The sequence below is a fragment of the Nicotiana attenuata genome, unplaced genomic scaffold, assembly GCF_001879085.1.
Source record: "Nicotiana attenuata strain UT unplaced genomic scaffold, NIATTr2, whole genome shotgun sequence".
NCBI lineage: Eukaryota > Viridiplantae > Streptophyta > Magnoliopsida > Solanales > Solanaceae > Nicotiana > Nicotiana attenuata.
In genome coordinates, this window is record NW_017670824.1 from 193,574 (window position 1) to 218,550 (window position 24,977).

The 24,977-nt window shown below is 39.9% G+C and overlaps 2 protein-coding genes across 5 annotated transcripts; both read left to right on the plus strand.

Annotated features, from left to right (window-relative positions):
* Positions 1–358: 358 nt before the first annotated feature.
* On the plus strand, positions 359–2,832 carry LOC109243681. The gene is made up of 3 exons (XM_019410650.1): positions 359–1,030; positions 1,734–1,874; positions 2,746–2,832. Exons 1-3 carry the CDS (start codon positions 359–361, stop codon positions 2,830–2,832), a joined length of 900 nt encoding a protein of 299 aa, XP_019266195.1.
* A 46-nt stretch (positions 2,833–2,878) lies between these two features.
* LOC109243684 lies at positions 2,879–24,449 on the plus strand. Of its 4 annotated transcripts, none has more exons than XM_019410654.1 (6): positions 2,879–3,004; positions 3,418–3,721; positions 3,897–4,067; positions 4,354–4,421; positions 23,615–23,661; positions 24,054–24,449. In XM_019410654.1, exons 3-6 carry the CDS (start codon positions 3,936–3,938, stop codon positions 24,074–24,076), a joined length of 270 nt encoding a protein of 89 aa, XP_019266199.1. In that variant the 5' UTR covers positions 2,879–3,004; positions 3,418–3,721; positions 3,897–3,935; the 3' UTR covers positions 24,077–24,449. The 4 variants fall into 4 exon arrangements, 3 of the variants coding, with proteins under 3 accessions (XP_019266199.1, XP_019266197.1, XP_019266198.1); XM_019410652.1 differs by having other exon boundaries at positions 24,084–24,449; XM_019410653.1 differs by lacking the exon at positions 2,879–3,004 and adding an exon at positions 3,222–3,309 and having other exon boundaries at positions 24,084–24,449.
* Positions 24,450–24,977: the final 528 nt, after the last annotated feature.

A 24,977-nucleotide genomic window follows, 5' to 3' on the forward strand; every position in this document is an offset into this window, starting at 1 on the left:
AGAGGATATACTGTTACACAAAAAACTGAACACAAAACAATTGAAAGCATACAATGTGATTATTGACCAAGTATTTTCCAAGAAACCAGGAGCTTTTTTTATCGATGGTCCAGGAGGGACTGGAAAAACTTTCTTATATCGTGCTTTATTAGCGACTATACGTAGTAAAGGGTACATAGCTCTAGAAACTGCTACTTCTGGCGTTACTACTTCAATTCTTCCAGGTGGACGAACTGCACATTCACGTTTCAAAATACCTATAGACATTGATTAAAATTTCAGCTGTAACATTAGCAAACAAAGCTCAACTGCATGTCTGTTTCGTGATGCAAAATTAATTGTATGGGATGAAGTATCTATGGCTAAAAAACGAATGCTTGATGTTTTTGACTTGCTCTTAAAAGATCTTATGGATACAAATATTCTATTTGGGGGAAAAGTTGTTGTTTTTGGAGGTGACTTTAGACAAACTCTTCCAGTAGTTCGAAACGGGAATAATGAAGATTTTATTAGTGAAAGTTTACTATATTCTACCATTTGGGACGAACTTGAAAAATTGCAATTATCTGAAAATATGAGGGCAAAAACAGATCCCGCTTTTTGTGATTACTTGATAAGAATTGGAAATGGACAAGAGAGGGTAAACTTTAATAACAAAATTGACCTTCCAGATTCTATGATTATTCCTTTTACAACTGAAGAAGAATCTCTAAACCATTTATTCGCTATGACATTCTCAAATGTACACACATCCTCCTCTAATTCTTTTCTTGCAGATTCTCGCGTTGTTCTAACGACGAAGAATGATTTTGTAAATGAAATCAACGATATTCTTATAGCAAAATTTCCAGAAAAAGCTACTACATTTGTTGGTAATGACGAAACTGTTGAGCCTAATGATCAAAGTCAATTTGAAGACCTATTACACACTTTGAATCCTGCTGGTTTACCTCCTTACAAATTAACTTTGAAAGAGAACTGCCCCATTATATTGTTGCGCAATTTGAATCTGTATGAAGGTTTATGCATGGTACACAGTTGATATGCTGCGATATTAAGACACATGTTATCAGTGCTAAGATCGCGACAGGCGATTTTAAAAATAAGCACGTATTTATCCCAAGAATACCATTATTATCTTCACAAGACGAAAGATTACCAGTTCAATTTAAAAGAACACAGTTCCCAGTAAGATTATGCTATGTTATGACTATAAATAAGGCGCAAGGTCAAACTCTGGATTTTGTCGGAATATATTTGCGAGAACCTATTTTTTCACACGGTCAACTTTATGTTGCCTTATCGAGAGCAAAAAGTACAAATTGCGTCAAAGTGCTAATCCGACCGCCCACGCTAGCCAATCGTGATGACCATTCTACATATAATATCGTTTATGACGAAATCATCCAAAGAGCGTCCTTGTAAGTCTTCTGCTACCCCAAAATACAATAATTTTTTGTTTTATTTTGTCCTTTTACTAACATATATTTTGTTGCATTTTTTATACGCTTAGCAGTACTCACATCTATTTTTTTTTCCTTTTTGGTCAAATAGGCGATGAGGTTAAGAGTGGATTTCTACTTACCTCGAGCTTCGAAACAAGGTCAGTAATGAAAGTTCACGATCATAGATTTATATTACTACTTATAAGATCTTATTTGATCAGATATGATTGATCCACTTATCTTACCACAAATTTGATTTTAACAAAATCAGTAATTGGGTTTATGCAGGTAAAACAAAAAAAATCATCTTGTGCAGTTCAATTTGGAGATGATGTGTTAAGTTTGGTGGTGGAACCTCATGTTGATCATTCATTAGTAATGGCTCTTGTGACTGTTTATGGCTTGATACAACAAAGATCAATTGGGAATGTTTGCTCTATATTACTAAATTTATACGATAAATGTATGGTTAAATATGCTATTATAAGTTTAAAGCACGCGCTAACTATTGTTCTGGTCCACTTATGGCAGGAAATATCAATTATTTTTTGACAAGGACATGCTACTTTGTTCAGTGATTGTGGATTCAACCTACTTTGATTCTAATATTTTCTATTTCTTCAAGTTGTTCTTGGTTCTGCAATTAAGGTATTGTGTCAAGAGTTCGACTTATTTATACTGGATGTAAGCTACATACTTAATTCTCCAGTAGCTGGTCTACGTCTAGAATCAATGCATTAGTAAGAATAAGATGATGTCACTGTGAGATGGAAGAATATGTATGGTATTATCCAACGGCACCGTCTCTGATTTACCTTTTCATTGTAGCTTCTTTTGGATATGCACATATAGACATAGAGGGAAATTCGAAAGGCTGAGCAAGATGATATTTGTTGTCATTGTTTTGTAAACCAGCTTATGGTTGTTTTGAATTCTAAAATATTTGATTGCTCATTGTGATCATCGCAAATATACATTTCTATAAGTTGTTGTGCTTCTGCTAAAAATGACATTGCATTTCTTGGTGTATCTGTACTATAGAAAAGACATATTATATGGTATTGAAACAAAAAATTCCTAAATAGGCTGGAATGGATATAGAGCTTTCATATCATTGACCCCCATTAGTTTGGTATTGAGTCATTTTTGAGTGACTAATTAATTATCTTTTCTAGAATGTAAAAATAGCTTGCTGCTTTGTAGTTGCTTTAAAGAATTTACTTTATCCAATTTCAGATGTCGAGTTGTCAAATAACAGACAGAAGAGAATTCTTTTGTCTTGCCTCCCTTTTTTCTTTAGGTTTCTTGGTGCTTTTGCCATGCTCAATCTGTCATTCGGCCACAACTTACAACTTGCATCTGCTTTGTTGTGCCTGATAGGTGGTAGTGCTGCTCAGGCAGTAGCAGATGTTACTATTGATGCCTGTGTCACAGAGAACAGTATAAGCCATCCTTCTCTTGCCAGTGACATGCAAAGCTTGTGTGGAGTGAGTTCTTCAATCGGGCAACTGATTGGGTACACTATCAGTGGATTTTTGGTTCATCTAATTGCATCTAAGGTTTGGTATCGCTGGCTTAATTCTATCATTATCGATAGAATATTGAGCTAGAGTTTCGACGTGTGAGCTTAGTGTCATTACATTTCTAGTTGAGGGTATTGTTGACTTTATACTTATACGTGCCTTCCTGTGGCAATAGAACAGGCACGTCTATTTGGTTTTAATCTGGTTCTAGAATTATTCTTCATTTTCCTTTCTCTTTAGCTTCTTCATCTCTCTTTCACCGTCTGGGAAGACGCTTCACCAATTGGGTTTTAGATCAGATCTTCTTCTATTTGATTCGTGATTATTTTTCTATTTTTAAGGTAACCAAATTTCTCATCATGTTCTCCAATCCGGATAGGATTTTCACTGCTGAAAATCCGTTGAGAATTATTTAAGATTTTTGATTTATTCTGTTTACCTATGTCTAGGGAGTACCATATGGAAAGAGGTTAAGAGATGCACGAGAAGATTCTAGGTGGTATTTGCTTATGCCTTTTATATTACTAGAAGCTCCATTGTCAGGATTCAAAGGTGAACATGGAGTTTGTGGAGGGTTCCCATAAAACTCTAAATGGATGAGCTGCTTAAATAAGATGTCTGGTGGACCCTGGGTTTATGGCATGTTTTTTTGTCTCCTTAATTCACATTGCTTAAGAAACGGCAGATTTGCTACAGGACTTGCATTTGGATTCCGAGAATAAGTCCCTTCAAGCTCGTGACTCATCAAAGCAGGTACTGGTTGTTGCTTTAAATCTTGAGATTAATTTTGACTTTCCAATGCATGCCACTAAATGAAAATTTTGGCATCTTTGCTGTATTTTTTCATTAATGTTTGACAACATAGGATGTCTTGGTTGAGTTGAAAATTAACTCCCTTTACAGTCAATCCCTCTTTCTTGATAAAAAGGTTTCATCTGTTCAATATGCACCTGTTGAACCTGGCACCATGGCGAATGGAATGAACAAGCCATTTGAGAGACCAACAACCCCTTCAATCAGGATTTCACAGGGCCAAGCATGTTTTACAGCCCAAACGGATACACATCTCCAACATACCCTTCTTAAAACTATTATGGAGGTAACAAACACCAGACTGTATAGAGAGTGTTGTTTATCAATTGATAAAATGCTTAACAGCATGTTGTGTTGCCCATTATTTTGATTCGTCATTGGACATTCAGCTAAATTACATGATATACAGTTGTTAGTAAGGATAAGCTGCTAGGCAATTCTGAAATATCTAGGTAGAATTAGGATTGAAGGTCAAGAAGGTCTTTTACTTGGTTACCTTTTGATGGTATATATTTCATTCTATCAACAAAGCTTCTGCCTGTTCATCCTCCTGTGATATGGTTTTAATATAGGTTATGATGGATCATCAGGCAATGAGTGGGATGGATTTGCAAGCGCCGATGGAGTTGAAATGCCTCAAGTAATTTTTTTTAAAAATTAGCTATGTTTCCTTTTTTTATTTGTTTATTTTCCATCTATAGAATTTTGCCTTGAAATTGATTTTCTAGAATTTCATTGNACTGTGCTCATGTCGAGGAAGAAGCAGACAGAAAGCCTTGGTTTCATGACATCAAGGAATTTTAAGCCAAAGGAGAATATCCAGAGCTTGCAAATGCTACTCAGAAACGCACACTTCGAAGATTGTCCAACAATTTCTTCCACAACGGAGGAATTCTGTATAGAAGAACTCTTGATTTGGGTTTGCTAAGGTGTGTTGACACAAAGGAAGCATCAAAACTGCTAGACGAAATTCATGCCGGGAGTTGTGGTCAGCATATGAATGGTTTTGTCTTAGCCAAGAAGATACTCCGGGCAGGTTATTTTTGGATGACTATGGAGACGGACTGCATCCAGTATGTTTGAAAGTGCCACCGTTGCCAGATCCATGCAGATATGATAAAAGTGCCTCCAAATGAGCTTAATACAACAAGCTCGCCATGGTCGTTCGCCGCATGGAGAATGGATGTTATCGCACCAATCGAACCTGCCGCATCAAATGGGCACAGGTTTATCCTAGTAGCAATTGACTATTTCACCAAATGGGTTGAAGCAGCATCTTACAGAGCAGTGACCAAGAAAGTCGTGGCAGACTTTGTCTGTGACCGTATCGTTTGTCGATTCGGAATTCCAGAATTAATTATTACTGACAATGGTTCCAACCTCAACAGTGATTTGATAAAAGCCATGTGCGAAACTTTCAAGATCAAACACAAGAATTCCACAGCTTACAAGCCTCAGATGAACAGAGCTGTAGAAGCCGCCAATAAGAACATCAAGAAGATATTGAGAAAGATGGTAGAAAAGCATAAGCAGTGGCATGAGAAGCTGTCATTTGCTTTGTTAGGGTATCGCACCACAGTCCGCACATCGACTGGTACAACTCCCTATATGCTGGTTTATGGTACAGAAATGGTCATCCCCGCCAAGGTAGAAATTCCATCCCTAAGAATCATACAGGAAGCAGAAATCGACGATGCAGAATGGGTAAAGAGTCGTTACGAACAGTTAGCTCTCATTGATGGAAAGAGAATGAACGCAGTTTGCCATGGTCAACTTTACCAGAACAGAATGACCAGAGCCTTCAACAAGAGAGTCAGACCAAGACGGTTTACACCAAGGCAACTGGTGTTAAAGAAGATTTTTCCGCATCAAGATGAAGCCAAAGGGAAATTCTCTCCCAACTGGCAGGGTCCATATAAGGTTCATCGGGTTCTGACAGGAGGAGCCCTCGTACTTGCAGAAATGGACGGAGAAGGTTGGCCAAAACCAATAAATTCAGATGCAGTCAAGCGATACTATGCGTCACCATTTATGATCTCATTATGTAATTTGAACTACATCTGACCTGATTCCCGTTTAAGAGGGGATACGTAGGCAGCCTTATGGGTTCGGTCACAATTCAATAAAATTTTCATTCCCCCCCTGCAATTGGAAACTGGGGCAGAATTTTGAGGAGGACCCTTAAAATTCCGATGTAACATCAGCCGATCATCGCAAGCAGCCGTCAGAAGCATCAACCCATTAAACCGGGGTAGAATTTTGAGGAGGTCCCTCAAAATTCCGTAGCAAGAAAGGTCGCAATTTCTTGAACCACGTCGCGGTCGTTGGTTCATCTAAAAGCTATTTCTTAAAATATATATACATATATCATACCTTTAACAAAACTCATGCATGCCTATTTCGCTTTATTGAAAACGCTGCCCCGAGGGTACCTACAGTATCACCATAAATAGAGCGGATCCAGTCAAGCGAAGCCAGCAGGAACGCGAACTAACCGGTCCCTTTGCAAAACTCACGATTTTTCTTTGAATGTAGGCACCCAAGTCACAAATCATCAAATACATTTTTACATTCGCACTCCCAGAAATACAACTCTCGAAATTATCGCTTCACAACCAATATCCATACACGATATCCCCAGCAGCCACAATATCGCAATCGGTAACTAGCGATCCGCTATCAGCTAAGAATCTCTTACTACTTTTCATCTCTCATCTTCTGCATAAGGCTACTATTCTGCCTTAAGAGACTAAGCTCTGTCTCCATAATTGCATAAGGCTACTATTCTGCCTTCCGAGGTTAAACTCTACCTCCATTGGCATTTCTCTGCATTGGATAAGGCTACTATTCTGCCTTCCGAGACTATGCTCTATCTCCGTAATTGCATAAGGCTACTATTCTGCCTTCCGAGGTTAAGCTCTACCTCCATTTGCATTTCTCTACATTGCATAAGGCTACTATTCTGCCTTCCGAGGTTAAGCTCTACCTCCAATTGCATTTCTCTGCATTGCATATGGCTACTATTCCTCCTTCCGAGACTAAGCTCTGTCTCCATCAGCATCGGCTGAAATATCGCCATTTTTGTTTAAGTCTTGCATCGGCTGAAATATCGCCATTTTTGTTTAAGTCTCGCATCGGCTGAAATATCGCCACTTCATTTGAGCTTGTATCGGCTGAAATATCGCCACTTCATTTAAATCTTGCATCGGCTGAAATATCGCCATTTTATTTACACTTACATCGGCTGAAATATCGCCATTTTTTATTTACACTTAGCATCGGCTGAAATATCGCCATTTTTACATACACTTAGCATCAGCTGAAATATCACCATTTTTTATTTACACTTTACATCAGCTAAAATATCGCCATTTTATTTAGGTCTTGCATAGGCTGAAAGATCGCCATCCTGCATTTCATAGGCTGAAATATCGCCAAAATTGTCCAAAGGCATCATTGTTCGGAGGCACCATTTTCATAGCCCGAGAACATTATGCCATGGCCCGAGGACCCCGTCTTATCTCTGCATAGCATTATTCAAAGGCATCATGGTTCGGAGGCATCATTCTCATAGCCCGAGAGCATCGTTTCATAGCCTGCGAATCCTTTATTATATGTTTCATGGCCCAGGACACCATAGTCCGAGGACGTCATCCTAACCGTCCAAACACAGCATTCATGGTCCAACGGGAACTTGCATCATGTTTAAATTTATGCACAACATATGCGCTCATGTTTTTATTTGCAGGTAAATCGGCTAGCAACGGTCGTTTCAACAGGAGCGATCCCGCTCTAGTTTCCGCAGCCATTTTAAACTCGTAGTAATGCTACCCCAACCGAATATCTCGAAAAAATCTCCATCGGCGTGTTCCGCCGATGGGTCTTGAACTACATATGGCCTGATTCCTGTAAAACCAAGGATATGCATGCGGCTTAGGAACCACAACTCGGTCAAAATTCTTCAAATCGTTTATTCGGTCTAAATTGGCCATCATATCTTTACTCGATAACTCTTTCATCCTTCCCGGGTAAAGAGGGGCAGCTGTTGATACGCAATTTTTCCCTATGTATTTTTATATACAAAATACTTTCAATATAGCATGTACATCCATATATAAGCGTGCCCAAGAGTTTTGGTATTTTTTTTCTAATTTTTAAAGATTTTAAAATCAATTTAATATCTATTTTATCAGTACAAAATCAAATAATTATTCCCAAGATTATCATTTTGGTGAATAATTTAATTTTATTCTCATATTTACACCAAAATATAATTAAGGTGATTTTTGTATATTTTTACAAATTTATTTGGTATTTAAAAGTACTNTTCTCTGTCAGGCCTGTTTCCAACATACGAACACCGTATCAATCACTACACGCTGTACCCAAACATGACTGCATAACTTTGCTGAATTCACACCTTGCATCATTTTACTCACCGGACCACAATAACATTTTCTGATCAACTTAGTCGAAATTCCCCGAATCTGATGCTCCCATTGCACCCCATGACATACACGGGTCTTACTCTAACTCTTAAAATACCGCCACAACGGAAGAGATGTGCAGAAATTCATGATCAATGACCGAACAACCAATCATTGAGTCTATACTTCTGACAAGAAACATTACCTCATTCCGAACCAAATAATGATCTTTGCTCCTTAATATATTTCACGTAATCAGATTGCACTGATCCTAAATCCAACAATCTCGTCTCACCCAGTACGAACTGCTCAGGCAATAAGCCACCCCGACATGACCAAAAGTCTCATATGATGCCACAATGTGCCAATAGGCTACCATATCGAACGCGATATAAAGGAAAGCAAACTTTGAGAAGGAAACTCAACTACACCGCTCGAGAATCATACATGCGACACGGTGGACTTAATTAACAAACACCCCGCTCGCGAATCATACATGCGACGCGGGCACACAGCTAATATAAGCTTTCCTCATAAAATAGGAAACAAAACACATAAAAACAGATATGGGGATCTGTACTCAGCTTCACACTGTTATGGCGCGCAACCCGATCCGAACAATATAACCATGGCGGCATGCCACCCGATTCACCCATAAAACTCGCATAAGGAGATACGCACCGAGCTAGATTGCTCATTTCAATAATATACCGAATATCGGTCACAAGCACACTAAGTGCATAATTCCATCCCTGGGGAGACATATAGCGCCAGAAGCCACAAAACTCAAGCACGACTGAGGTGCGATATACGATTCGAAATCTCAAAAGCATCCTGCTCATATAACATCATCTCTTCGCAGATCCTCAACACATAAGCAATTTCTCAAGCCGCCTCCCAACTCACACGGTGCAACGTATCACTACATGAAATATCTGACAACAAAATAACACCCTGACTACTCCTCCATAAGGAGCGCATTACTGAACTGAACACGTTTGGCCTGATGTAGAGCCTATATTCACATTTGAATCCATCCACCGACCTCAAGCCGATTCTGATCGCACTGAACTAGGCTAATTACCTTTCAAAGGTCCATAATAACTCCTCTTCCTCTCATAACACATAAGAACATCCATCATACTCGGAGAAATCATCCGCAGTCCGTGACTCAATAGACTGAGTGCCATCCAAGCATATATTCTCAAATCAACAATATTATCACAACCTCCATACTTAGTTTAAGTCTTTAATCAATCATGTGACTACCTGCCACACTTATACAATCTTCATGTGGGACACACTCCCACAACTTACCATAACGATTAACTGGGTCGTACCTCCAAACCATCGGCCGCACTAACGCTGAAAAGCGATCAAGAATCATTAACCAGGATACAAAACCCTTTTTAGAAAACATCGATCTCAGGTGACGCTGGTGACAAAACCAACTTACCTTAAACATCGAAACTCCTTTCCTTCTCATCCGAGCTCGTGACATCCTTGTCAACACCGAACTGCTACCTTGATTTTCACTTCAAATTCCATACCAATCACTGTACTTAACATGCCAATATACGATAGAAGTCGTTTTTCATCATAGCTTCGGAACCACTGTTAGATTGACACTTCATCATATAAAACCTTCCACTTAAGTCACTTCAGGAGGACCATAACAACACACAGGTGAATTCTCATGACCGTAGAATATGCAAATCTCTAAGTAGTGGTCTAAGCCACCATAGCCCTTCCGGAATCTGCTTTCACATAACAAGCCATAACAGTAGAATGCTTCTGAATAACATCAATTACGGCGGCTGACAAGCCTGATACGTACCGCCACAAATCACTTGCATAACTTGATCACGCTGAAGGAACTGATCACTACCACCAATATGCCAATTCAACTATGGCTAACGAATCTATCTTCTTCCAATTTTCCCTTGATTGCCTTAGTAATAATAATAACTCCTTTCAACACATAACACACTCCATCCGCACTCACCCCGAGTGACCTGGAACCGCGGGACCATGCTGTCTCAAATCCCATGAACCATTTCATACCTTCCTTGTGCGCATATTCGCACCCTCAACTGATATGCCCATTCTGCTAATCCTTCTACGAATCCAAAGTCCTTTCTTATCTTTCTCTCAAGTGCTACACTACAAGTCAAAACATCATAGAACATTCTGGGCCTCCACTCATAAGCATGCTGCAAAAGCTTGATTCTTAACTGTACTTATAGGATCGAAATCATTGGGCACCACACTTTACCTATTTTTGAATCCATTAGGACCGTTGCTGAGAGCCACCCGTTCTGACTTGGTCCCGAATATAATCAACTCCATAAACCTTATAATACATGAATACCCTCTCGACGAGGCACCCGACGGAATCACTCCCCTTGAAACCCGCATCCATACAAGGCATAAGTCCTGAATCCTTCCCAAGTCTGAACATGAGCCAATAAGGCCAACCATAGCACCCTTTAACAATTCCTTTGCTCAAATTACCACTTATGTTCTTTTCCCGTAGCCGAAATAACCCAGAAATATGCTAACAACATGAAAACCTAGCAAGTGGTTAACCATGCAATCCAATCATAGGCGGTGGGACTCTCCCACTTAGCTTGAAGCCACTATTACACAACTCTGGAACTCATCGGGATTCCTTATCTCTTATTGACATAACCTTGCGCAATCAACCGCCTAAATTCTCGGATTCTTTCTGTAAAACCCCATTTTTATACTCTAAATCATCAACCACATTCGCACGACCGACCTCTTTGCTGCATATTAGCCCATACTTCCAATTAAACCCGTAGACTTCAATCGCCAGCCACTAAAATCCCAAATCATTCCAAACTCTCCTTAAGGTGCGTAATCATCCTACGACCAAGCCTATATGCAACATCCGCCACTCTCTCACTTTGGGCAAACTCACTTCTTTAATCAACTACTTGACCTTTGCTTCATACACCTGACCTTCCAGGAATTTTAGCCACCGTCTGACACTTTCCACACGTCCTTCCTCATACTTTGTTGCTCAATTGTTGCCTTAAATGAGATCTATCTCTGTGGCACTTGGACCCACATTTGCTGATAACTTTAAAAATTTCCGAAGATCATCTTCTTCATACCGTCAACATTAGGAACATTGATTCAATCCTGAACTACCGCACCCTGCGATATCTGGCAGCCGCATTTCCAATATTTCTTCACAATAGCTTACCCCAAGGGCGAATTGTAGAAGATCATAACACCGACAAACTTAGTATGTTCAATTAGGACAACGACACCCCATCATAGAAGAAAGCTCCACCACGCTTGCAAATACCAAGTCTCATTACTCCACCAGCCCACACCTGACCATTCTTAGTCCTATTGTCTTTCCCTTGCCGTGAATAAAATACTGAATCTCTAGATTATGCACTGAGTCAACCTCCCTTCAAGTCATTCACCGCCCCGACACGTAGGCAAATGTCCTACCATCATATCAATACTGCGGAACAATAGTTCATAAGCATTATGGCAACTTGTGCCTAGCCTCCGAGCCCTCAGAAGTACCGCTACTGGGCTGAAACAATAAAATATTCTTCCATAAAATGACGATAATAATCCGATCAGCTATACCGGGAGAAACATCCCGTGTCACATATATAGTGCCATTACGGTTCTTCAATTTTTAATTTATAACAAGCGATTCGCGTCGCGTAAGATTGAGTAGGAATGAATTTAAGGCATACGCCCCCAAGGATCAAGTCGCACGATAAGGAATCAAGAAGGGAAGTACTCCTAACAGTCTTGCAGCCTCCCGAGGATAAGTACAGAAGTCTCCGTACCGATCCGCGAGACTCTACTAGACTTGCTCATGACTCGTGAGACCCTAGGAACCTAGTGCTCTGATACAATATTGTCAGGACCCAAATCCACTACGGGTCGCGATGGCGCTGGACACCGTTGTCAGGCAAGCCAACTAAATTATCAATTAAATCATCTTTTAATACCTTTGAAAATCTAAGGGTTTTCCTTTCATTTTTCATATATAAAACAATCTCTGTTTCGATTCAAATTAAGAAATAACTATTAATACACATCTTTCGAAAAACCATCCCAGAACCAGGTGTCACAAGTGCATGAGCAACTATTGATAAGGAAAATAAAATACAATATCTGTCCGAAGTACAGTGGACAGGAAATAAATAAATAAAGNGAATGTCGATTTTTTTCTATGATTTGATCCGTTTTATGTTTAGTTCAATTTATCGTAAATACCCTTTGTTTAACATTTTATTTTATGCCAAGATAGTTAAATAAGTTTTTGAAATAATTCTTTTGAATATTGTATTATTATAGTACACATTTCATATAACTTATTTATAACATAAAGTCATCCAAAATTGGGATAGGTTCTAAAATAAATTTTCATTTTAATATTATTTTTACAAGGCAAAGTTTCTTTTTACTATTTTTACATAAGTTGATTGTAGATATATCTGCTGATATTTTAGAATTAGGGGGAGAGAGAGATAAAGGTTAGTGCTAGAAGAAAGTTTGGGTAAAGCACTTCTCCACTTCCTAATTTTTTGGGATAATCTTCTTCTTTGGCATGATAACTCTTCAATCTCGTCCATACCCACCAAACTCGTCGATACCCACCAAATAGAATTTCACAACACTGTAAAATGGAGAAAGAAACCGTCTTTTGGCGCTGGACTTGGGGGATTTTTGGCTGCAAACGAAATTAAGGATAACTACTATATATATGTATGAGAAAAATGACTGGAAAAAATACATTGCAAAGTGAAGCAAAATTTCTGAACAGGTATGTATCATTCCCACCTACTCTATGTTTGAATAAGATTCAATATATTGTAATTTGCCACAATCATATATCGAATTACTAATTCATTAGTTATTTGTGGCATAGACATTGAGATGCCTTTATTTTGTCTCATATGATTAATCTAGACAAGAATAAGTCAATTAGAAGATTTTGAAACAGAAACTCTCTAATTTACTATGTATATTTATAGTTTTTAGTTTACTGTATATATTTATGATTTTGCGTGTGTGTACTTTTACAGTTGGTGTGTGGCATACAACTAGTGAAGCATGTGTGTATTGAAGGGGATGTCACGACCCAATTCCACTACGGGTCGTGATGGCGCCGGACACCGTTGTCAGGCAAGCCAACTAAATTATCAATTAAATCCTCTTTTAACACCTTTGAAAATCTAAGGGTTTTCCTTCCATTTTTCATATATAAAACAATCTCTGTTTCGATTCAAATTAAGAAATAACTATTAATACACATCTTTCGAAAAACCATCCCAGAACCAGGTGTCACAAGTGCATGAGCAACTATTGATAAGGAAAATAAAATACAATATCTGTCCGAAGTACAGTGGACAGGAAATAAATAAATAAAGTACTGGAGGGAACTACACTAGCTGCGGGTCGCCTCGAACAATGCAGCTCACCTAGTCCCCAAATCATCCGTGCTGCTATCAAATGTAAATTATACCTGTGCAACAAAAATGCACAGCAGTGTAGTATGAGTACGTAATCAACGTGTACTCAGTGAGTATCCCGCCTAACCTCGAAGGGGTAGAGACGAGATGGTCAACCTGGACACTCACTAGCCGTCCAATAATAATAATACACTAACTGTGTGAGAAAAACATGACTTCATATAGCAAGTTCTAATTTACAAGTTGTAAAGAGAGTAAACACCTTTTAATAATTAACAAGGATTTTTCAAGAATTTACTTTTTATTATCTTATCAATCTATATCAGGCCACGAAGTGAGAAAAACATGACTTCATATAGCAAGTTCTAATTTACAAGCTGTAAAGTGAGTAAACACCTTTTAATAATAAACAAGGATTTTTCAAGAATTTACTTTTTATTATCTTATCAATCTATATAAGGCCACGAAGGGCAATTCCACGTCTAAAATTCTCAAGCGACAAATAACATGCGCAAATCACACTGAGGCGACGGCCCGATCCAACAGAAATGTAAACTGTGCACTGCCGAGGGTCGAACGGCACGAACCATAGATGCATCTATTACCCCGCTCGTGAATCATCCATGCGACGCGGTCAACATAAAATAAACAATCACCCCGCTCGCGAATCATCCATGCGACGCAGGTACACATAATATTCATGCTCAGGTAGCCAATAAGGATTTCATCGGGGAATAATTATCCGAATAAAACCAATTCTCCTTTAACAATTTTTAAGAAATGAGGTTTAATTCTTTTTAAAATTCATTTACTAATTTAATGTGATTTAAGCAATTCAAGCTATCGATGGATTCGCAAATAATTCAAGTATAACATGCTTTTGGGTCCTAACTACCCGGACAATAGCATAATAGTAGCTACGCACGGACTCTCGTCACCTCGTGCGTACATAGCCCCCACAATTAGGAGCACATAACCATTTAATTCACCTATGGGGACATTTCCCCCTCACAAGGTTAGAAAGGAGACTCACCTCGCTCCGAAGGTCCATAACCGGCATTCCACGCCCTTCCGAAGACTCGAATCGATGCACAACGCTCCAAAACTAGCCAATGATTATGTAAATCCATTAATATATGCTAAGGTACTCATTATAATCCAATTTCTAACAATTCATAACCCCGATCGAAAAGTTGACAAAAATGCCCTCGGGCCCACTTGCCCGGAATCCGAAATTTTTCGAAGATAAAGATTACCCATGACCTCACGAACTCAAATATATAATTTTCTCTCAATTTCATATCCAAAATCATGGTCAAAATTCAAAAATATCAAATTTCTAGGTCTTCCTCAAAACCCCAAATTTCCACTCATTTCCATGTTAAAATCCATATATAATCGATGTATTTAACTTCTAATAAGTGGGGATAACTTAACTTGCCATTGAGTGACGAAACCCCCTCTTGAAATCCTCCAAGAATCGCCCAAGCCAAGAGAAAAATGAAAGAAATGGGCCAGATCCGGTCTTAAAACAAGTCACTGCCCAGCACTGCCCTTCTTCGCGAACGCGGAAAAGCCCTCGCGTTCGCGAAGCACAACCTGCTTCAGCCCCAAAAACTCTTCATCGTGTTCGCGACCCAAAGCCCGCGTTCGCGAAGGCCAGCTCCCCGAACCCTACGCGTTCGGGTTCTAGGCCTCGCGTTCGCGTAGACCACTGACTCAGGCCCAACTTTTCCTTCTACTCGTTTGCGATCTCCTCCTCGCGTTCGCGTAGTAACTAGCTCGACTCCTTCACATTCGCGTCCTCCACCTCGCATTCGCGAAGGCTAAAACTAGCAGCCTTCCATCTTCCTCTTCGCGAACGCGGGACTCCCTTCGCGTTCGCGAAGAAGTAAACCAGATACCAGCAAAACAGCAGCAGCTTTTACCCCAAATTCGATCCGTTAACCACCCGGAATCCACCCGAGACCCCCGGGACCTCAACCAAACCTACCAACCAACCCTAAAACACATTACGGACTTATTCGAGGCCTCAAATCATATCAAACAACGCTAAAACCATGAATTACACCCCGATTCAAGCTTTATGAACTTTGAACTTTCCAACTTCTTCTTTCGATGTTTAAACCTATCAAATCACGTCCGATTGACATCAAATTTTGCACACAAGTCATATTCGACATTACGGACCTACTGCAACTTCCGGAATCGGATTCCGACCCCGATATCAAAAAGTCCACTTCCGGTCAAACTTCTCAAAAACCTTCAAATTTCTATCTTTAGCCAAATGACTCCAAAATGACCTACGGACCTCCGAATTCACTTCCGATCGCGCTCCCAACTTCAGAATCACCATACAGAGCTATTCATAGACTCGGAATCCCAAACGGACATCGATAACACTGAAATGCACTTCAAGCCAAACTTATGAAATTTCTTCAAAAATGCTAACTTCCACAATAGGCACCAAAATGCTCCCGGGTTATCCAAAACCCGAACCGGGCATTCGCCCAAGTCTGAAATCATCATACGAACCTGCTAAAACCTTCAGATCCCGATTCTAAGGTCGTTTACTCAAAAATCCAATCTTAGTTAATCCTTTCAACTTTAAGCTTCCGAATTGAGAATTCTCTTTCCAAATCAACTCCGAACTTCCCGGAATTTAATTCCGACCACGCGTGCAAGTCATAATACCTGAAATGAAGTTGCTCATGACCTCAGACTGCTGAACGACGCGCTAGGGCTCAAAACGACCGGTCGGGTCGTTACACTAGTCTTCACGCACACTCAGCTCCGAGGGATTTTTCTTGCTCCAAATTAGCTCCAATCACAACTTTAAGGCATCACATAGGCTCCTCATCCTGCAATGTGTAAAATTCAATTTTAGAGCCCATTTTTCACCATTTAACCATATTATGACATTGGAATATAATCAAGCGGGAGCATAAACAATCGCCAAATTACCTAAATCTAGCCTATTATCAACACCCCACACTTAATTCATTGCTCGTCCTCGAGCAATCAAACTATACTCTCTAGAGGTTCCACTCAACAATTTCCCTTAATGCCTTACACCCAGAACAATTCACATATGCTACGCCTAGTAGTGAACAATCTCAGCCTCAAAAGTCGACTCTCAAGTGCCAAGCAATATTCACACTTCCTCAAAGTACTCTACACAGAAGTCAAGACTTGCTTTTCCTTCACGAATCACATGCCCTCACAATCACAGCAAAGAGAATAAAATTAATTCATATCTACGAGTTTCATGCTCACATATATCAAAGAAAATCGCTCACCCTCACAAAAGAAGTCACTTGCATGTAATTGGTACCATAAGCTTGCCCTTAATGTAAATCTCTACTAATGTAGGCTCGCTGGATCTAAAATCAATTAGGACTTTTTCATGATTGTAATGTGGGCTAAGGGACGGGTAGGATGTATTTAGGAACAGTGACTAACCCTCCTAAGCACTTTAACACATCACATGATAACTTAGGCGCAAATTCTTCAATCCCAACTTCAATTTCACAAATAAAATCACTCCCAAAAGTTTTCCCTCTTCCTTTGAGCATCATCTTAAGTATACTCCACTAGCAAAAATAAAATATTTATTCAACTACATTTGTTTTTTCTTTCTCTTTTTTACTTTCTTTTTTTCTTTCTTTTTGAATTTCCACTAGTGGTGTATTCTTTTACAAAATAAGTGCACCTTCCTTTATTTCATTGGTTCCACTCCAAAGCCACCACACACTTAGTCCCTTATTACTTCTTTTAGCGCTTACGATTAAAGTGCTTTAAGAGGAAAAGGGATCAAAACAATGTCAATTAAGAATAAAAAGGGTATAGGCTTGTAATGTGGGTGCCAAATAAAAGTCAACAGGCTCAAAAGGTTTAACTAGGGATAGATTTTATTTGATGTAAGCAATTAAGCTCAAAAAGATCAAAGAAAGCCTAAAATCATTTTCCAAACCGAGCATCACCTAAAATTTCGCTTCGACTCACATACCGGGCAAGTTCTAGACACAAGTACAATACATAGAGTATACAAAAACCTCACCACACCTGGCATATGACTCATTCCAGATTAACTCATTGAGACACTCCATTATGAGCATTCAAGTCAGTGACAAACATACAAATTAAGGCACTTTAGTGGAATTCAACCAATAAGACTAAGCGTTACACTCTAGTGTCTGTTGTGTTCAGGTGTGTCGACGCTATAGGTTCTCTTTTGATTCTCTGCTCGTAGCCCATTAAACCTAATCTACAAATCAAAAAGAAATAAAATAACTAAAAAACAAACTACCTAATACCCGGTTNAGAACAACCGTCATAACCGGAGTACTCATCCACAGTCCACAACCCAGTAACTGGGCGCCCTCCAGGCATTTATTCTCAATTTAACGACATTATCGCAAACCTTCATACTTGGTTTAAATCTTTAATCATCAAAAACTCCTTTCCTGCTCATTCGGGCTCGCGACATCCTTGTCAACACCGAGCTGTAACTTTGGTCTTCACTTCAAATTCCATACTACTCACTGCACCCATCATGCCAATATACGATAGAACATGCTTTTCATTATAACTCCGGAACCACTAATAGGTTAACACTTCATCATATGAAAACTTTTCACTTAACTCACTTCAGGAGATCCATAGTATCACATAGGTGAATTCCCAAAACTGTAGAATATGCAAATCTCTGAGTAGTGGTCTAAGCCACCATAGCCCTTCCGGAATCTGTTTCCACATAACAAGCCATAACAGTAGAATGCCTCTGAATAACATCAATTACGGTGGCTGACAAGCCTGATACGTACCGTCACATTACTTGCATAACTTGATCACGCTGACGGAAACTGATCACTAACACCAGTATGCCAATTTCAACTATGGCCAATCAATCTACCCTTTTCCAATTCATCCTGGATTGCCTTAGAGATAATACTAACTCCATCCAACACATAACATACTCCATTTGCACTCATCTCGAGTGGCCTTGAGTCACGAGACCATGCTGTCTCAAATCCCATGAACCATTTCGTACCTCCCAATTGCCACATCGCAAGTCAAAACATCATAGAACATTCTGTGCCTCTTCTCATAGACTGCCACCAAGCTTGGTTCTTAACCGTACCTATAGGCTCAAAACCATTAGGCACCACACTTGACCTCTTTGAATCCACTAGGGCCGTTGCTAAGAGCCACCCGCTCTGACTTGGCCCCGAATATAATCAACTCCATGAGTCTTCCATCACATGAATACCCCCTTGGCGAAGAACCCGCCGAATCACTTCCCTTGGAGCCCGCATCTATACAAAGCAAAATCCTGAATCTTACCCCAAGCCTGAACATGGGCCAATAGGGCCAACGATAGCCCACCTTTAATACTTCCTTTGCTTAAATTACCACTTATGGTCCTTTCCGTAGCTGAAATAGCCCATCGATATGCTAATAGGCAAAAATTTCGCAAGTAGTTAACCATGCAACCCAATCATAAGTGGTGGGACTCTCCCACTTAGCATGAAGCCATTAGTTCACAAACCAGGAACTCACCCGTCCTCTTTATCTCTTATTGACATAACCTTGCACAATCAACCGCCAAGGTTCTCGAAACCTTTTTGTAAAACCCCTTCTTATATTCTGACTCATCAATCATATTTGCACAACCGATCCCTTTGCTATATAGCCGATAGAATTCTTCGCAGAAGCCTTGCCAACCACGCGACCGCTAACCTGCTCACTTGGGTAACCAACCTATAAAAGCTCTCCCTGGCATCTTCCAACGCCGCTGCACGGGGTACAATCACTTCAACATCAGTAACCCATCCCGAGTCTGAGCTCACTCTCCAGCTGCGCAGGTCCATTTACCCCTTGGACATCATTAAATGTGCGGCAACATCCTTCCAATTCAAAGCCATGCTGCATCCTTCTTCATTTAAGCGGCTCCTTCCGTTAGATTAAATCTCCAGCCGCACAAGAACCCCTACTTCAAATTGAATCCGTAGACCCCAATTGCCAATCACTGATATTATCAAATCACTCCAAACTCTCCTTAAGGTACGTGGTCCGTCCACTACAAGCCCATATGCATCTCCGCCACTCTCCCACTTTGGCGGAACTCATCCCCTTAATCGACTACTTCACCTTTGCTTCATATACCTGGCCTTTTAGCAATTTAAAACTCCGCCGGACTCTTCCCACATGTCCTTCTCATCCTTCGCTGCTCAGTTGTTGCCTTAATAAAATTTAATCTTCAGAGAACTTGAATCCTCAATTGGCTACTAACTCCAACCCTTCCCGAAGGTCATCCTTCTCGAACCGTCAACAATAGAAATACTGATTCAATCCTGAACCACCGCATCCAGCGATATCTGATAGTTGAATCTCTGATACTATTTCACAATACCCTGCCTCAAAGGCGAATTGTAGAAAATCATAACACCGACAAACTTTATACGTCCAATTAGGACGACTGCACCCCAATATAGAAGGAATATTCCACCACACTTGCAATTACCAAGCCTCATTATTTCCACCAGTCCACATCTGACCCTCCTTAGCTCGGTTACATTTCCCCCTGCCGGGAATAACATACTGAATCTCTTGATTATGCACTGAGTAGACCTCCCTTCAAGTCATTTCTTGCCTCGACACGTGGGCAACATCATACCATCATATCACTACTGCAGAATAGTCATTCATAAGCATCGCGGCAACTTGTGCCTAGCCTCAAAGCCCTCGAAATTACCGCTACTGGGTTGAAACAATAAAATATCACTCCATCAGGCGACGACAATAATCTGATCAGCTATACCGGGAGAAAAACCCCGTAATCACATCTGCAGTAGCCATTACGGTTCTTCAATTTTCGATTTACATCAAGCGCTTCGCGTCGCATAAGATTGAGTGGAAAGAAACAAAGGCATAAGCTCTCATGAAATCGAATCGCACGATAAGGAATCAAGAAGGGAAGTACTCCTTACAGTCCCTGCAACCTCCCGAGGATAAGTACAGACGTCTCCGTACCGATCCGCGAGACTCTACTAGACTTGCTCATGACTCGTGAGACCCNAAGTTTTATCTATTTAGAAATTCGTTTACTAATTCGATGTGATTTAAGCAATTCAAGCTATCAATAGGTTCGTAAATGATCCAAGTATAGCATGCCTTTGGGTCCTAACTACCCGGACAATAGCATAATAGTAGCTACGCACGGACTCTCGTCACCTCGTGCGCACGTAGCCCCCACAAATAGGAGCACATAACCAATTATTTTACCAATGGGGACAATTCCCTCTTACAAGGTTAGAAAGGAGACTCACCTCGCTCCGAAGATCCATAACCGACATTCCACGCCCTTCCGAAGACTCGAATCGACACACAACGCTCCAAAACTGGCCAATGATTATACAAATCCATTAATATATACTTAATTACTCATTACAATCCAATTTATAGCAATTCCCAACCCCGATCGAAAAGTTGACAAAAATGCCCTTGGGCCCACATGCCCGGGTTCCGAAAGTTTTTGAAGATAAACTTTACCCGTAAACTCACGAACTCAAATATATAATTTTCTCTCAATTTCATATCCAAAATCATGGTCAAAATTCAAAAATATCAAGTTTCTAGGTCTTCCTCAAAACCCCAAATTTCCACTCATTTCCATGTTAAAATCCATATATAATCGATGTATTTAACTTCTAATAAGTGGGGATAACTTAACTTGCCATTGAGTGACGAAACCCCCTATTGAAATCCTCCAAGAATCGCCCAAGCCAAGAGAAAAATGAAAGAAATGGGCCAAATCCCGTCTTAAAACAAGTCACTGCCAGCACTGCCCTTCTTCGCGAATGCGGAAAAGCCCTCGCGTTCGCGAAGCACAACCTGCTTCAGCCCCAAAAACTCTTCATCGCGTTCGCGACCCAAAGCCCCGTTCGTGAAGGCCAGCTCCCCGAACCCTACGCGTTCGCGTTCTAGGCCTCGTGTTCGCGTAGACCACTGACTCAGGCCCAACTTTTCCTTCTACGCGTTCGCGATCTCCTCCTCGCGTTCGCGTAGTAACCAGCTCGACTCCTTCGCGTTCGCGAAGGCTTAAACCAGCAGCCTTCCATCTTCCTCTTCGCGAACGCGGGACTCCCTTCGCGTTCGCGAAGAAGGAAACCAGATACCAGCAAAACAGCAGCAGCTTTTACCCCAAATTCGATCCGTTAACCACCCGGAATCCACCCGAGGCCCCCGGGACCTCAACCAAACCTTCCAACCAACCCCAAAATACATTACGGACTTGCTCGAGGCCTCAAATCATATCAAACAACGCTAAAACCATGAATTACACCCCGATTCAAGCTTTATGAACTTTGAACTTTCCAACTTCTACTTTCGATGTTTAAACCTATCAAATCACGTCCGATTGACTTCAAATTATGCACACAAGTCATATTCGACATTACAGACCTACGCAACTTCCGGAATCGGATTCCGACCCCGATATCAAAAAGTCCACTTCCGGTCAAACTTCTCAAAAACCTTCAAATTTCTATCTTTAGCCAAATGACTCCAAAATGACCTACGGACCTCCGAATTCACTTCCGATCGCGCTCCCAACTTTAGAATCACCATACGGAGCTATTCACAGACTCGGAATCCCAAACGGACATCGATAACACTGAAATGCACTTCAAGCCAAACTTATGAAGTTTTTTCAAAAATGCTAACTTCTACAATAGGCGCCAGAACACTCTCGGGTTATCCAAAACCCGAACCGGGCATACGCCCAAGTTCGAAATCATCATACGAACCTGCTGGAACCTTTAGATCCCGATTCCGAGGTCGTTTACTCAAAAATCCAATCTTAGTTAATTCTTTCAACTTTAAGCTTCCGAAATGAAAATTCTCTTTCCAAATTAACTCCGAACTTTCCGGAATTTAATTCCGACCATGCGTACAAGTCATAATACCTGAAATGAAGCTGCTCATGGCCTCAGACTACTGAACGACGCGCTAGGGCTCAAAACGACCGGTCGGGTCGTTACAAACAAACACCAGACTGTATTGAGAGTGTTGTTTATCAATTGATAAAATGCTTAACAGCATGTTGTGTTGCCCATTATTTTGATTCGTCATTAGACATTCAGCTAAATTACATGATATACAGTTGTTAGTATGGATAAGCTGCTAGGCAATTCTGAAATATCTAGGTAGCATTAGGATTGAAGGTCAAGAAGGTCTTTTACTTGGTCAGTTGCATAGGGTACCTTTTGATGGTATATATTTCATTCTATCAACAAAGCTTCTGCCTGTTCATCCTCCTGTGATATGGTTTTAATACAGGTTATAATGGATCATCGGGCAATGAGTGGGATGGATTTGCTAGCGCCGATGGAGTTGAAATGCCTCAAGTAATTTTTTTTTTAAAATTAGCTATGTTTCCTTTTTTTATTTGTTTATTTTCCATCTATAGAAATTTGCCTTGAAATTGATTTCTAGAATTTCATTGTGATTTGTGATTTGATTTCACCAGATATGACTGCAATGTAGTAATTTTTTTCTACTTTTCTACTTGGATTTTATTCTCTGTTGGTTACTTGGTGCTACTCTTAAATTTTTCCTCTGCCTCATATGTTCTTGAATTGGGCACCAAAACATTATTGTCCTTAGTGAGATAGCTTATTGCATTGCTTGTAACTTCAATACGTTAGGCCAAAGCTTGATATAAACGCTTTTATTTAGCAAAGAAGATGACAATATCATCTAAATTCAAATACCTGTTTTCGGTTTTTACACCAACTATTAGCTTCTCAAATGTTAACTTTTTTTGAAGTGCTAAGAACATATTTAGTAACACCTGTTTAGACAGAACTCCTCAAACTACTAAATTCAAAATAGAAATTTCGACCCTTTGTGACATTGTTCTTTATCAGTGATGCAGGAAGAGTGTGCCTACACCATTTAAAGTTCCAAGTGGCAGGTAATCTTCTTTAGATAACCCGATTCACCAACCAAGATCATTTTGTCAAATTTCATGCAGTTACAAAAGTAATTTTGTACAATAATGATCTTGTAAAAGCTTATTTCAATGATAACAAAATAAATTAGGCAAAAAGAATATCTTGCAAAAATTCTCATAAAGCAATTCTAGCAATAGGAGGACTTCAGATAAATGAAAGTGGATAGAAATTTCCTAATGGCTTATTATATGATTATAATGTATGTTGGTATTTTTTGAATATCTATCGTAGTGACTGAAAACTGCATCTTCTATGTTCAATCTCTTGTACATTGCTTCATTAAACCTAAAACATTGCATTTTTAAGTAGGCTTCAGATTCCTGGTTTTCTCAGATATTTTACTATTTTACAGTTTTCCCCACTCAGTTGAAATGATCTGTAGGGACAATAGCTCCCGTGATGAGATTTACAGCTAAATCTGCAGTCAAGAGTTTCCGCGATGCGAATAGTATCAAATGATAGTTTGGTAGTGAAAAGTTCAGCACTAGAGCCCTCTCATCTCATATTGCCATTGTCGAGGAATCTGAGGACACTTCACCTTCAACTGAAATTACAGCGAGCGAGGATTGTTTGGAGAATACTGGTCACCTTCTAACTGTTGAAGTTGACGAAATTCAATCTTTGTCACATGCAGAACTATCACAAGGTTGCATATGCCCAAATAGTGAAGGTGTTAATTATGCGCTTAGTTATATGTAGACCCATTCTGGAAGATATATTTGCCAACGATAAAAAGTTTTTTTTCGACTACGTGATTGTAATTACATATATATTAAGAACTGTTATTTTTTTACTATACTTCAATTGCAAGTTTAGTGACTGATCTCTGATTGTACCTTGCCACTGTAACGAAACCCAAAAGTATGTCCATATATCGTGTCTTTCATAACTGGACATCAACCAAGGTGAATTGTCTTTAGTACTAACACAGTTACTCTTTAAAAAAATTACTATCAAGACCCAAAATGAAAAACATATCCACTCAATGTTTGACAAGATAACAAAATATAACATTGTTCACGTTGGGCCCGGGCTTTGCCCGGGGTAACCCCACTAGTATGGTTAGACTCGTGAGTGAATGAGTGTCCGGAATATATAATTTTTACCCGATTCTGAGACCTGGGCCCGAGGGACATTTTGGTCATTTTACACAATTTCGCGTATTAGCTTAGAATTTAATCGTAGAATCAGTTATTTGAAGTATTATTTACATTATGAAATTGAATTGAATTGATTTGGGCCATTTGGAGTCGGATACTCGTGGCAAAGGCGTGGT

What these genes read in the sequence shown, in the direction of transcription:
- LOC109243681 (XM_019410650.1), top strand. Translation starts at nt 359, where the DNA reads ATGGCTAAAAAACGAATGCTTGATGTTTTTGACTTGCTCTTAAAAGAT. An exon ending in TGTATGAAGGTTTATGCATG is followed by an intron (nt 1,031 to 1,733) that starts GTACACAGTTGA and finishes GGGTTTATGCAG; the next exon opens with GTAAAACAAAAAAAATCATC. An exon ending in AACAAAGATCAATTGGGAAT is followed by an intron (nt 1,875 to 2,745) that starts GTTTGCTCTATA and finishes TTTTTTCTTTAG; the next exon opens with GTTTCTTGGTGCTTTTGCCA.
- LOC109243684 (XM_019410652.1), top strand. Translation starts at nt 3,936, where the DNA reads ATGGCGAATGGAATGAACAAGCCATTTGAGAGACCAACAACCCCTTCA. An exon ending in ATGGAGTTGAAATGCCTCAA is followed by an intron (nt 4,422 to 23,614) that starts GTAATTTTTTTT and finishes GTTCTTTATCAG; the next exon opens with TGATGCAGGAAGAGTGTGCC. An exon ending in TTTAAAGTTCCAAGTGGCAG is followed by an intron (nt 23,662 to 24,083) that starts GTAATCTTCTTT and finishes AATGATCTGTAG; the next exon opens with GGACAATAGCTCCCGTGATG.